General features: G+C 46.1%; 1 protein-coding gene across 1 annotated transcript in view; it reads left to right on the top strand.

Annotated features, from left to right (window-relative positions):
- Znf592 (zinc finger protein 592) overlaps window positions 1-15100 on the top strand; it is a 50993-nt gene extending 35893 nt beyond the window's left edge. The window contains exons 4-10 of the mRNA XM_021166475.2: window positions 2214-2392; window positions 9921-10097; window positions 10376-10535; window positions 10635-10922; window positions 11133-11245; window positions 11725-11860; window positions 13730-15100. Of these exons, the coding sequence (XP_021022134.1) occupies window positions 2214-2392; window positions 9921-10097; window positions 10376-10535; window positions 10635-10922; window positions 11133-11245; window positions 11725-11860; window positions 13730-14245 (1569 nt within the window). The 3' untranslated portion in view covers window positions 14246-15100. The remainder of the gene's footprint in view (window positions 1-2213; window positions 2393-9920; window positions 10098-10375; window positions 10536-10634; window positions 10923-11132; window positions 11246-11724; window positions 11861-13729) is intronic.

The raw sequence follows: 15100 nt of genomic DNA, 5'->3' as shown, positions 1-15100 counted from the left end.
TTGACAGAAAAACAGCCATGAAGGATACAAAAATTACCCAAGAGAAAGTGTCTTAGATTGGGTTTTATTGCTGTGAAGAGACACCATGACCATAGCAACTCAGAAAAAAAAGCATTTAATTGTACCTGGCTTACAGGTTCAGCTGTTTAATCCATTGTAATTATGAAGGTAAGCATGGCAAGAGGTAGGCAGACATGGTGTTGGAAACATAGCTGAGAGCTACATCTGGGTCTGCAGGTACTGGCTTGGGCTTTCGAAAACCCTAAAACTCCCATTCCCACCCCCCAGTGACAAACTCCCTCTAATAAGGCCACATCTACTCCAACAAGGCCACACCTCCTAATCTCTCTCAAATAGAGCTACTCCCTGATGATCAAACATTCAAATATATGAACCCATGGGGTCAATCTTGTTCAAACCACCACAGTCACTGTAGCCTCTTACCTTCACCTTCTCTGTTCATTTTTCTTGTGATGAGCCGTGTGGAGTGTAGTCAGCACCCTCTCGCAGGGACTTCCATGTTCTTGATGTCCTAGCATACTTGAGTTGGGCTAGGACTATTTTTTCTGAATTTGGTCATTGAAGATCTTTGGCCATGGAGGTCTGGTGCCTGGGTCTATGACATTTTCCACATTGCTTTTTACCCAAATTCTAGAGTTGTGTATAGGTAGAAATTGGCATAGAATCAGGGCTGGCACCTCTTACACTACATCGTTCTTGTGGGATCTACAGAAAAGCACAACTAGACATAATAGAGAGACTGCTCTGGGAGGCTGTTGGGCTTTTCTCAGCCTAGTCTGAATCCTTCATAATATCTCCTGTTGCTAAATGTGCTTTCTAGGGAGGGAGACTTCAGATCAGGAGTTAGCCTTGGTGGCTACTAGGCTTGGCTTTCCATGACAATACCAGTGTTAGGCCACATAGCCAGGGCAAAAGGTGTTCGGATAGATAGGTAGGATGAAGCTCCCCACCACAGCAGGAACATTATGCTTGGCTTTTTATGTCTTCCTCCTGGAAGTCTGCACCTGAAGCAAAACTGCCTCTCCCTGCCTTGACTGGGTATGGGTGGGTGGGTGTTTTCCATCCTTTCCCTTGCATGCTGAGTCATTTAACTGGGATAGAATGTCAGCAAAGAGGTCTATTTCTTCTTCTTCTTCTTCTTCTTCTTCTTCTTCTTCTTCTTCTTCTTCTTCTCCTTCTCCTTCTCCTTCTCCTTCTCCTTCTCCTTCTCCTTCTCCTTCTCCTTCTCCTTCTCCTTCTCCTTCTCCTTCTCCTTCTCCTCCTCCTCCTCTTCCTCCTCTTCCTTGTTTTTTTTTTTTTTTTTTTTGATACAGGGCCTCTCACAGTTCTCACAGACCAGGCTGGCCTTGAACTCAGACATCCACCTTCCCTCTGCCTCCCAAGTGCTAGGATTAAAGGCATGGACCATTATGCCTTTACATGGTAGAGTGTATCTTCTTGTTCTTAAGCTTTTACTTAACTATGCTGTCATCACAACTAGTAAAATTAATGACATTCTTTAATATTGCCCATACAAATCTATATTTAAGCTTTCCTAATTACATTAAAAAGTCTTACATGGGCCTCTTATTTTTATTGTTTATCTTTATTTTGAAGCAATGTCTCATGTAGCTCTGGCTAGTCTCTAATTCACTCTGTAGCCAAGGCTGGCCTTGAATTCCTGATCATCTTGCTTCTACCTCCCAGGTGCTAGGAATACAGGTATGCCCTGCTATACCTAACTTTTTAAGAAACAAACACCTGTGTTTCTCTAAGTAACACAGACTGGACTCAAACTCATGACCTTCTGCCAATCACTAAGGTCAGAGATATGTGCCACCATGTTTGCCTTATTTTTTGGCTAGCTTGTTTGATTTTTGTTTGTTTGTGTTTATAGTGCAGTGCTTCTAGTGTAGAACCTCAGGCATGCAAGGCACGCTCTCTACCTCTGAGCTATGCCTCCGGCCTGAGTCTGAGCCGTAGCCTATTTGGGGCTATTTACATAAATCACATACTACATTGGTTTACTTTCTTCCTTTCTCCTTGTTATTGTTTTGGTTTTGTTGAAACTGGGTATCACTCAGTGTGTAACAAAGACTGTCCTGGGATTTGTAGCAATCCTTGTGCCTCCTCCTCCCAGGTTCTAGGCATTAACTGCCTGGCTGTCATCCCATTCCACCTGTGTCATTTGCTTTCTTGGTCTTCTTTCCTAGACTTGTCAGGTATGCCAGATGCTGCTGCCCAACCAGTGCAGTTTCTGTGCACACCAGCGGATCCATGCACACAAGTCCCCCTACTGCTGCCCAGAGTGCGGTGTCCTCTGTCGCTCTGCTTACTTCCAGACTCATGTAAAGGAGAATTGCCTGCACTATGCCCGAAAAGTGGGCTACAGGTAGGTGCTACCTGGCTTACTGTCCTGGTATTGCCCAATGGCAGGTCCATTTTCTAGGTTGAAACTTGTTTCATACTGAGGTTTGGTTTTAAGAACCCAATTGGGGGCGAGAAGGGAAAGGGCGGGGGCAGAGGAGGGAGGTTGCTGGTGAGATGGCTGAGTGTTACCCACTGATGAGCCTGCTGATACACTTTACTCACATGCTGTAAGGGGAGAAACAACTTCTGTGGGTAGTTTTTCTGACTTGTACACCCACGTCATAGCACATGTACTAATGCATATACAAATACACACAATCAATCAATCAATAAATGCCGTTAATTTTTCTTTTAGAAGGACCCAGTAGGGCAATGGGAAGATGGGTTACTGGATAAAACATTTGTCATACAAGTGAGGACCTAAGTTCAAATTCCAAGACCTCTGTAAAATTGTACATAGTAGCATGTGTTTGTAATTTCAATGCTTTTGTGGTGAGATGGGTGGGGGTAGGAGAAACCCTGGATGCTTGTAGCAAGATAGCTTGGTATATACAACAGTGAACCACAAAGAGACCCTATCTCAAGGTAGAAAGCAAGGACTGACACCTGAGGTTGCTTTCCAGCCTCTGCACTCAAACTTTTACATGATCACACCGTGACACATGCACACCTTCATACTGACACACACACACACACACACAGACACACACACACACAGCCAAATAGGACAAGTGTGTTGGCTAGTGGGCATGAGATGTAGTTGAGTTGTTAGAGTGTTTGCCTAGCATGCTTAAAGGTTCTAGATTTGATTTCTAACACCATAATAGGAGGTAGAGATAAGATCAGGAGTTCAAGGCCAGCCTGGGCTACCAGAGACCTTGCCTCAAAAAACAAATGAAAGCAATGCTGGCTGGTGTGTGGATAGACATTTCTGCTTTATAGAGGAGAGGAAGGGCACAAGAGGGAAAACTAGTTTTTTAGAAGTTAAATATTATAGCCAGGCATGGTAGCCTATGCCTTTAATACCAGAGCTCAAGGCAGAAGTACTCGGATCTCTGAGTTCAAGGCTAGCCTGGTCTACAAAATGAGCTCTGGGACAGCCAAGATTACATAGAGAAACCGTGTTTCAAAAAACCAAAGGAGAAAAAAGGTTAAATATTAAACCAAGAGTAGTGGCACAATCTTCTAATCCTGGAATTTGTGAGGTAGAGGCAGGAGGATCAGGTGCTGTGGTCATCCTTGGATACTTAGCAAATTCAAGGGGAGCCCATACCACAGGAGGCCATTTCTACTAAACCATGGCTGGGTAGATAAAGTACGTGCCGGGCAAGCATGAGGACTGGCTTTAGACCCCAGAACCCATACAAAAGCCAGGCAGGCCTAGCTGTAGTAGTCACCTGTAACCCTAGTGTAAGGAGCAGCGACAGCAGATACCCAGGGCAAGCATCCTAGCTAGAGTCGTGGTATTGGCATACTCTGGGTTCAGTGAATAAAGTGAAGTCTGTTAGAGGAAGATGCCCAGTATCAACCTCAGGTCTCTACATACAGCTGTACATAGGTCTGCATCCACATATCTAAGTGTGTATATACTTACTACCTACATATATAAAAAATAAGTTTAGAAAACCCTCAAAACAAAAAAACAAAACAAAACAAACAAAAAACAAACAAACAAAAAAAAAGAAAACCCTAAAAATGCAAAAATAAAATTAAATATTAGAGTAAATAGCCTTGAAGGGGAAGAGACTATTTAGTCATTTTGTTTATATTTAGTCATTTTGTCAATTTATCTAACTCCCTCCTTGGCTTTTTTCTTTGTTTGTTTTTTTCTTTTTGCCTCTCTTATTCTGTTGGCCTGGCTGACCTACAATTGCATTCCTCTTAACTTTGCTTCCTGAGTAAGTGTACACATGAACACACATTCACATGCATACACATATATACACATACGTGTACACTATGTGCATGTGCAACCACACTTGGCTTTTTTTTTTGAGGCAAGGTTTCTGTGGGTAGTCCATTGTGTTGGCCTGGACCTCTGTTACTCAAGCTAGCTTCAAATTCACAGTCACCTTGCCTTAGACAAATGCTGGGATTACAAGTGGTACTCTCATGCCCAGCTTGTCAGTTTGGTTTTTTAAAAGTATATATATTTTTGGAGTGGAGCATTGGAGGCACTTGATTATAATCTCAGATTCCAGGGACTAGAAGCATGGAGACTAAGAGGACCTGAAGGCCAGGAGCTGGAGGAACAGAGCAGCAGTTAAGAACTCTTGCAGGTCTTCCAGAGGACCTGGGTTCAGTTCTCTGCTCACAGTGCAGCTAGCAGCTATATGCAACTCTATTCTACTCTCAAGGAATTGATGCCCTCTTCTGGCTTCCACAAGTACTGGAAACACATGGCATACAGTCATATACACTGACAAAACCCCCTTACAGACAAAATAAAAATAAACTTTACAAAAATAAGTTCAAAGCTGGGCAGTTGTGGTGCACACCTTTAATTCCCATGAGATAGAAGCAGGCAGAGTTGGAGACAGCCTGTATACAGAATGAGTTCTAGGACAGCCAGGATTTTACACGCGGCTGTGCGCACACACACACACACACACACACACACACACACACAAACAAGTTCAAGGTTAGGGGCTAGAGAGATAGCTCAGTGGTTCAGTGCACTGATTGCTCTTACAGAGAACCTGGGTTCCATTCCCTGTATCTCTGTATTCATATTACAACTGCCTGTAACTTCAGCTACAGGGGTTCAATGCGCTTGTTCTCTCTCTCTCTCTCACAATAACTCAGAATGAAATGGTCAGGAGATTTTCTGAAAGATTGTCCTAGTTAGTGTTGTGTTGCTGTGATGAAACACCATGACCAGGTTAACATATAGCAGAAACATTTCATTGAAGGTTTGCTTACAGTTTCAGAGGGTGAGACATCGTGGCAGGGAGCAAGGCAACAGGCAGGCAGGCAGAGAGATGGACTGGGCCTGGCTTAGGCTTTTAAAAACCTCACCCCTGGTGACACATATCTAACAAGGCCAGACCTATTCCAACAAGGTCATACCACCTAATCCTTCCCAAACAGTTCTACTAACTGGGGACCAAACATTTCAAACATGAGCCTGTGGGAGCCAGTCTCATTCAAACCACCACAGGGATATTATGAGGTTTCCAAGCAGAAGGATAAGGAAGAGTATATATGGCAAAGTAGAGATAGGGAGACAGCAAACACAAAAGGGATAACCAGGGTGATAAGCAGGTGGATGGAAAAGGCATGTGACTGTGACCTGGAGGATGGCGAGAAATGAGCTGGGGAGCTGGCAGGGTCAGGCCAGGCAACACCTTATGTCTCCTGACAAACTTGTAGACTTTAGTCAGGGCAGTGAAAAGCTACAGAAGAGCTTGCAACAAGAGTATATAATCTGGCTCATCTGTGGGCCTGGGTACCAGAGGTTTTCCACGGAGATCTCTGTCCAGGCTGGGTGTGAGGGTTCCAGTGAAGGGAAGTGAGTGCAGCCAGGTCGCTTGGTAACTCCGAGACACTCTGAACTGAGTCGGGTCGGCTGGGCTGATGAAAAGCCGATGATCCAGTGAAAAGTGCGCTGCGACCTCAGGTAGCTCTTTGGGAGAGGAGGTCTCTTCCCAAGTGTTACATACAGCTCTTGGAACAAAACACTCATGATGGAGTAGTTCTCGAGTACCTTTAATTCCCTGGATGGATTTATATACAGTTCTGGGGGTGATTCAGGGTTTGACAGCAGGTACTTCTCTCATTGGCTTGGACTGAGAGTTTGGGGAAAACCTTATTTGCATGTGGGAAGGCTTGGTGCTGTTCCTACATGGCTAATAGCTGCGCCTCTCCTGTGGTGGCTGTGGGAGTGGTAACTTCGACAGGAGCCATGGTCAAACCATGTCCAGGTGACATGGTTGAACGCCTACAGTCCCATGTAGGTGGGAATTCCACCCATCGGGTTCTCCCAGGGTTCAAGATCAAACCTCGACAGGAAACCAGGCGCTCTGTGCATAGCCCGTTGCCCCACACTCATCAGTGTTTTGGATTAAAAATAGTAATTGATTTATTTGTGAGGGAGAGTACATGCCAGTGTGCCTGTGGAAAACAACTTGCAGGCATCAGTTCTACCATGTGGTCTTGGGAACTGAATCGTGGCCCTCTGAGACGGCTCAGCAGGTAAGGGCACAAGCCCCTCTTGCAGAGGGAGAGTTCATATTGGATAACTAACAACCGCCTATATCTGACTTTAGCTTCTGGAGAGCCAGCTCCCTCTTCTGGCCTCTATGGACATTGAACTTACATGAACAAATCCATACACAGACATATACACATAGATACATAATTAAAAATAAAATCCTTGCTGGGTGGTAGTAGCACACACCTTTAATCCCATCACTCAGGAGGCAGAGACAAGTGGATCTCTGGCAGTTCCAGGCCAGCCTGGTCTACATAGTGAATCCCAGGATGGCTGGGGTTACACAGAAACCCTGTCTCAAAAAAAAAACAATCAAGTGAACAAACAAACAATAACAACATAGAAATCCATTTTTTAAAGCAAAATAAAAAGATTCCAGAACCTTCTAAACGTTGACTTGAGTTCCTACAGCCAATTCTAAGATCAAGTCCAATCTAATAGCAACTCATTCAATAGCAAAACATTTAGGGAGCCGTGCCGTTTGTGTCGTTTGTTTTTTTGTTTTTTGTTTTTGTTTTCCTACATCTTGGGTTTTTGTTGTTTTGAGACAGGATTTTGTTATATGGCTCTGGCTGGCCTGAAACTTGCTATGTGGACCATAGCAAGTCTTAAACTAAAAAAGATCTGCCTGCGTCTGACTGACTGCCTCTCAAATGCTGGGACTAAAGGTGTGTGCAACCACGCTCGGTGCCAAGATACTTTATTTTAATCTTTTCCCCCCTAAATTCTACAGCTTGAACCCAAGGCCCCAAGTGCTAGTCAAGTACTCTTCCCCCAGAGAAGCCTCTCAGTCCGTCTGTGAGTTGTCAGTTCTAGAGTCCCAACGGCACAGAGGGGTTCCCAGCTGCAAGCTTACACGCTTGCTTTCACCTTAGGTTTCTGAGAGCTACACGCCTGGCTGGCTGTGTCCTATTTTTTAAGTGAACACATAGGAGTAAATACAAATGCCAAATCTTAACTCTGCTTAACTCTATGAGGCCTGACAGACTATTTTCCAAAGCAACTGTACCATTTTAATTCCTAACTGGGAGTGTGAAGTTTTTACCTGTCTTTGCCAACATTTGTTACTAAGTGTCTTGTTAGATACGTGCTTTGTAGATATTTCTCCCCAGTCTTTTGCTGCAATGCTATTTAACAATTTGTAAACAGATAACTATGCTCCATTTTATTGAATGCTGCTACAGGTTTATAGTATTAGTTTGTATTCTTATTCTTTCTGGTTTTTTAAAAAGGACAATGCTAAAAAAATTGTATATATGTATCATATAATTACATTTTATGTCAATCTATATATATCTGTTTTAAGAAATTGAAATTTTGATTATTTTATTCTTTTTGATAATTTCATATGTGTACATATGTGTTTTAATTAATCCTCCCTTTCCTCGAATTTCTCTCTCATTTTTTTTTCTTTTCTTTTCTTTTCTTTTCTTTTCTTTTCTTTTCTTTTCTTTTCTTTTCTTTCTGAAACTCACTCTGTAAACGAGGCTGGCCTCAAACTCAGAGATCTGCCTGCCTCTGCCTAAGTGTTAGGACTAAAGGTGTGCATCATTACCACCTGGCTTTTCCTTCTGTTTCTATCAGCCTCTATACCCCATCCTTCCACATATCTTTTCCAGATTCACATGACTTGGTTTCACCCTATGACCTATTTAGTTTAACCAGGGTCATCTGTGTGAGCATTGGAGTAGAACTAACTGTCCATTGATTCTGTCTGGTAAAATCACCAGAACCCGGCTGAAGGCAATGACTTCCTGTCACCCTGAATTTCTTAGTAACAAATAGTTCAGCAATGAGGGACATGCCCCACCCCATACCTGTATAGAGGAGCCCATTTGTATGCAGACCCAACTGTCAATGTCTGATGCTGTGAGTTCTTGATGGCAGTGGCTGTGTCTTGCTCAGAAGATGGCATTTCATAGCCCCCTTCCCTACTTTTCAAATCTTAGATTCTCTCTTTTAAGATTTAGTTTTATTATTTTTAAACTTTGTTTATCATGGTGTTTGTCTGCATGTATGTTTATGAACCATGTGTATGCCTGGTATCCACAGAGACCGGGGAGGGTGCTCTGGATGGTGGTTTGCCATCACGTGGGTGGGGGCTGGGGATCAAACCCAGTCCTCAGGAAAGCAGCCCAAGCTCTGAAGCACTCTCGAGCCATGGTCCAATCTTTCCGCCCTCTCTTCCACAGATGTTTTAGAATTTTAAAACAATCTGTCCTTTAAAAAAAATGGAATGTGGTTAATGATGTCATAAGAAAGCAAGGATACACTATTTAAGTAGTATTTGTTTTCTTATTGCTGATAATAGAAAAAGTTGAATAATATATGTATTTCTTTTTAAAAATGTATATTTTCACAACATAAAATTATAAGACTGTCTTCTTTCTGTTTTAAAGTGTGGCTATAGGATGGAGATACTTCCCTGTGTCAGACACTGATTTTACTTTGTGTCTATGTGCCTGCATGCATGGTGTGTGTCTGAAGCCCTGTGCACAACTTTTGGGAGTTGGTAGTTTCCTGCCATTTGAGTTCTGAAAATCGAACTCAGGTCAAGAGTTGGCAGCAAGAACCCAGACGTGCTGAGTCCTCTTGCTGGCATGGAACTGAATTTGTAATATAATTTTATTAATTTAAAATTTAACAGCTTCTACATCTAGAGCTATATGGAGAAACCCTGCTCAAAAAACACTAAATAAATAAATGAATGAATGAATGAGTAAATGAATGAATGAATAAATAAATGGATAAATAAATACCCCCACCCCATACCTGTATAGAGGAGCCCATTTGTATGCAGACCCAACTGTCATTACATTGCAGCTACAGAGCAGTTCTCGCTCACAGCAGTTCCCACTGCTGTTGAGAGCACTTCCTGGTCTCTTGAGGTTGACTGAATGCAATAGGCACTGCGGTGGGTGTCACACCCCTGTTGTGCACTAATTAGTGAGCCACCCCTAATTTCTTAGTGGTAGCCCACGGAAAGGGAACGGCTTTCTACAACTTCCCTTTGAAATCCCTCCTTGTACTTCTGTATTGTCACCCTTCCAGTTGATAGATAGCATTCTCCTCCGCACAGAGTTTTGGTTCATAGGGTGGCCAATCTGGGGAGGGCTGAGGGTTGTTATCTTTCCTTCTCTGCCAGGTGTGCCCTTGGGCTCAAGGAGTCTTGTGCCTTGGCTTTGTGCAGATAGTAGCAAACACAATGTTAGGATGTCTGTGCAGAGGCTGCAACCTATAGGCTGGAATGAGGGAGAAGAACCCTGAGGTGACTCTCTTCTTGCCTGCCATCCCTCTTCAGCTTGAGTCTTAACGCACCCCCATTTTTGTTGTCCAGGTGCATTCACTGTGGTGTCATCCACCTGACTTTGGCCTTGCTGAAAAGCCACATCCAGGAGCGACACTGCCAGGTTTTCCACAAATGTGCATTCTGCCCCATGGCCTTCAAGACTGCCAGTAGTACGATGGACCACAGTACCACCCAGCACCCCACCCAGCCCCACAAACCCTCCCAGTGAGTGCAGCTGCAGGACCAGTAGGTCCTGTGGGGCAGAGAGGGTGGCCTGGATGCTGTAAGGGTGGTACAAGGATGGGCTGGGGAGCTGATGCTATGGAGAGATGTGTGGAGTCTCCTGAGGACATCCCAAGGCAGGAAAAGATGAACACTGGCTCAGGCTAGTGGCTCCTCAAACCTCACTCTGGTTCAGAGAGAGCAGAGACAGGGGAGAGGGGCTGTTTGACTCTGCCAGCAGAGCCCTGGTTGCCTCACACTTCCGGGGCTTGTTTTGTCAGGCTAATTTATAAGTGCTCCTGTGAAATGGTCTTCAATAAGAAGAGGCACATTCAACAACATTTTTACCAGAATGTCAGCAAGACACAGGCAGGTGTTTTCAAGTGCCCTGAGTGCCCACTGCTGTTTCTGCAGAAGCCAGAGTTAATGCAGCATGTCAAGGTGAGGTACTTTGGGAAGAAGTGATGTGCCTCGGGCCAGGGGTGTAACTCTGGGCATCCTTTCCCTTGCCTCGTCAGTAATCTCTCTCCCAATCCCCAGAACACCCATGGTGTTCCCCGGAACGTGGAGGAGCTGTCGAGCCTCCAGTCTTCAACAGACACGTCTTCTAACCGCCCTGGCTCTCGAGCTCCTGCCGATCCTCCAGCTACAAATGTAGCCGCTAGAGGCAGCTCCCTGACTGCTGGCCGTTGGGGCCGGCCAGAAGCTCACCGCAGGGCTGAAGCAAGGCCCCGGATGAGGAGCACTGGTTGGACCTGTCAGGAGTGCCAAGAGTGGGTTCCTGATCGAGAGAGCTATGTGTCTCACATGAAAAAGAGCCACGGTCGGGTAAGTGTGGCCACATGCCACTGTGTAGCGCTGGGATTCTTGGGCTAGGACCCTCTTATGTGGCTAGCCTCTCGGGTTCCTGATGCGGTGGACAGGCTGGCTACTATAGATCTTACTTAAGTTAAGGTCTTGGGGGTGTTCTCTCTGACCATAGCCTCCAGAACAAACTTAGCATTCTGATGCTTTGGGGCTTGGTTTTTCTTCCCTTAGATGCTGAAGCGGTACCCATGCCGGCAGTGTGAACAGTCCTTTCACAACCCTAGCAGCCTGCGCAAACACATTCGCAACAACCATGACACAGTAAAGAAGGTCTACACTTGTGGGTGAGTCTGGAAAGGGGAGGGGAAAAGCCTGAAGTTCCGAAAGCTTTGCCTGTGGCATCATCGGGGCTCTTCTGTGCTATGAGATCAGGGGCCTAAAGCAAGAGGAAACACCAGCTAAGTGAGAAGTCAGGCAAACCAGGAGCCTGCTTCCAGGCCTGGCAGCTCTTGATTCTCTCCTCTTAATTTCCAGCCCTGGATTTTCTCACTGGGGCCTAATGTCTGAGAGTAGAGATGGTGACACATGACAGTGCTCTGGCCTTACTGACCACTGGCCTAGCACTGGGCCCTCTGGATTGTGTTAGGATGAGGGCCTAGTGTCAAGTGTACAAGCTTTCTGACCTGCTGGTATCTGCTCCCTTATCCATCTTTGCTGGTTTGATTAGCAGGTCTATCTGCTCATGTAGCTATCAGTCCTGGTATTTGTGAGGAAGACTTGGGGAACCTGGGGTTTCACTACCTCTTCAAACATGCTCTTGCAGGTACTGCACCGAGGATAGCCCCAGCTTTCCTCGGCCCTCCCTCCTGGAGAGCCACATTAGCCTTATGCACGGTATCAGAAACCCTGATTTGAGCCAGACGTCCAAAGTCAGACATCCAGGTGGACCTTCCCCTCAGGTGAGTGTGGAATCACTGCTGTGAACTGGTTGCCCAGGGAGGCCTGGGACTGGAAAGGCATTAGAAGGGCTTCCAGAGCCCAGTAGTGGTTGTGACCATGGAGCAAGCAGAGTAACACCTAATGTAGTCACTAGTTTTTGTGTGTCCCATTAGGGCCCTGAGCATAAGAAGGAAACAAGCAAAGATCTATAGGAAAATCCATCAGTCTTTTGCTGCTGTAACCTGACTTCTGTTTCCTTAAAATCCACTGAGGCAGGCAGGCAGGCGGCAGGCAGCAGGCAGAGCTGCCCTGTCAAGGAAGGATTATTACTTCTCTGTGGCAGGAGTTGTGGAAAGAATCCAGTCTCGACCCCTCTCTGCTGGCTAGCTGGCCAGTCATTGCTTTCTTCCTCATTCCTGTTGCATGCTCCTTTCCTGACTCCAGTCAGCTTCTAGAGCAGCCTGGTGCCCTGTGCTGCAGATCCTCCCCCCATCATGGCACAGAGCCAAGTGCTCTGAGGAGGACTCAGGAGGTCAGAGCTACCTGGAGGCCATGGGCTGTCTTAACTTTTTGGCTATTCAGGAAATGGTGCTAGCTAGTAGAAGCCTTTGCACACAGAGTAGGTAGAATGTCAGCTGCTTTCTTTCTTTCTTTCTTTCTTTCTTTCTTTCTTTCTTTCTTTCTTTCTTTTTTTTTCTTTTTTGTCAGCACCAATACATGAGAACAGGCATGCCCTTCGACACAGCAGTTCTGCCCTAGGACTTTTCGATTAGAGAGCTTTGGGCATTAGGCATTGCGGTGTGTTCAGTGACAAAGAGGAAACTTGGGTATCTGCTGGAGGACACTGTCAGCCTACAATAGGTCAGTGTGCTGCTGCTGCCAGGGGAAGAAAAAAGCCTCTGTGTTTGCTCACATGGCGATGGGTTCCAGCACGTTATCAAGTGTGAGTGTAGGATGAGAGAAGTGCACAGATGCAATGACGTGCAGTCAGCTCACAGCCGCCTTCTTGTAGCTAAGCATGCATGAGATGTTTCTTGGAGGAATTATAAAACCCGGGATTCCTAGTTTATTCTCTGATTGGTGTGATAAAGACTTTGGGCAAAAACCATTTGGCGAGGAGAGACTTTATTGCAGTTTACAGTTTATAGTCCATCATGGAGGCGATCAGGGCCAAAAGTGAAGGCAGGAACCTGAGGAGCACTGCTTACTGGCTGGCTCTCTGGAGCTTGCTAAGCTTGCTTTCTTAGATAGTTCAGAACACCTGCACAGGGGTGACACCACCCACAGTGAGCTGAGACCTTCCATGTCAAGTCTAATGAGATCTAATCTAAGGTCAGTCTAAGAAAACGCCCTGCAGACTTATCTGTAGGTCAGCCTAAAGGAGGCATTTTCCCTCTACCCAGGTGACCCAGCTGACAAAGACTAAGCGTAGCAGGTGATCCATTCTGTGATGAACACGCCTGAGAAGTGGGCTAGGGGAGACTCCTTTTACCTTTCTGCTAAGCATGAGTATGGAACACTGAAAGGAAAGGTCTGGGGCTGGAGAAGTGCCCAGCAGTTAAGAACTTGTCCTGTAACTGAGAGGACCCGATTAGATTCCTAGCACCCACATGGTGGTTCAGAACTACCCACAAGTGCAGTTCTAGAGAATTCAGTACTCTCTTCTGACCTTCTCAGGCACCAAGCATGCACATGGTATACATGCATACACGCAGGTAAAACACTTACACATGAAAGAAAATGAATACTTCTGTCCCTAGAACCCACAGAGGAGGGAGAAAAATGACTCCCCGAAAGTTGTCTTCCGACCTCCACCTGAGTTCCTGGCACTTGATGAGCAGAAAGTGCATGTGAGCTTGGCTTCATCTCTGCTCACACTTGTCTTCCAGGTGAACCATCTGAAAAGACCTGTCAGCAGAATGGCAGACGCTCCAGGCACTAGCAATGGTGCGACTGTTTCCTCCACCAAAAGGCACAAGTCCCTGTTTCAGTGTGCAAAGTGCACCTTCGCCACAGACTCGGAACTTGAGTTCCAGAGCCACATACCTCAGCACCAGGTGGACAGCTCCACAGCCCAGTGTCTTCTCTGTGGCTTGTGCTACACGTCTACCAGCTCCCTCAACCGCCACCTGTTCATAGTCCACAAAGTGAGAGACCAGGAAGAAGGGGGAGAAGACATTGTGGAGGTGAAGGTGGAAGCCCCAGACTCAGAGGCATGCTCTGGAGAGGAGGTAGCCGTGGAGACGAAAGAGAATGGACTGGAAGAATGTGCCAGTGAGCCTTTGGTTGCTGACCTAGGAGGTCAGCAAGGTCTGGCTCTGGATGAAGACAGTGCCCAAGACCCTCAGAATCAACCACAGGCCTCTCAGGACCAGAACAGCCATGCACTATCTCCTCAGGTGTGACCAGAGGCTTTGTAGCCATCAGTCGGGCTGTGGTACCCTCCAGCTGCTGTGCAGACCGTGGGAAATAAAAAGCTCTGTCGCGGTGTTTGTGTGGCCACTGTGCTCTGGAGCAGTGTCTATTCTGAGCTGTGGGTTCTGGATGTCTCCCAGCTCCCCAAAATGTGGGGTCACCCAGAATTCTTCACAGCTCTGAATTTGCTTCTGTTATTTATGGCTTAATGCTGCTTATTGATACCCCAATTCTCATCCATGTCCTTCCAGCCCCAGGCTACTTGGGTAGTGCAGCCCCAGTGCTGTCTGTCAGCTCAGTGTGCAACCCCTCAGTAGCTGTGCTCTGGGCTTCCTACCTGCAGTGTTCATCGGGAGACACCACAGAGCTCTCCTTCCTGCCTTCAGAGCCCAAGAAGGAGGGAAATGAAGGGTGCTGGCCATTTCTCTGGGAACTCTGCCCAGCTTGGCTTGGTGAGGTCCCTTGTTCACCCTTTCCTTCCTGTCTTCTTTCTCTGATTCTTTTCCCCAGAAACATCCTGAGGACTTCACCTGTCACTCTGATCATGTCTCTGTGGGTGGGAAAAATGGCAGTACACTCCTGTTTCGACCTGAGAGACGCACGAAGTATGGCCAAGGCAGGCAGGTGCCAAGAGCCAGATCCTCTTTGGGGCTGTGGTGGGTTTTCCTTCTGCTGCTGCCTTGCAATCCCTGACAGGTGGGGTGTGTGGCACACAGATATTGGGGTATTTGTATTTTTGTTCCTGTGCCATTAGAGCTGCTGCTGCCTCAGGAAGGCCAGCTCCTCCTCTCGGCTACACTCTTGTTGCTCAGACTATATTTCAATAAAAAAAAAATCTTACCATG

The sequence above is a fragment of the Mus caroli genome, unplaced genomic scaffold (genome assembly GCF_978045245.1).
Source record: "Mus caroli unplaced genomic scaffold, Mus_caroli_1 scaffold_8, whole genome shotgun sequence".
Taxonomy (NCBI): domain Eukaryota; kingdom Metazoa; phylum Chordata; class Mammalia; order Rodentia; family Muridae; genus Mus; species Mus caroli.
The sequence above is the reverse complement of the archived record's forward strand: the minus strand, read 5'-3'. Positions and strand labels throughout refer to the sequence as shown.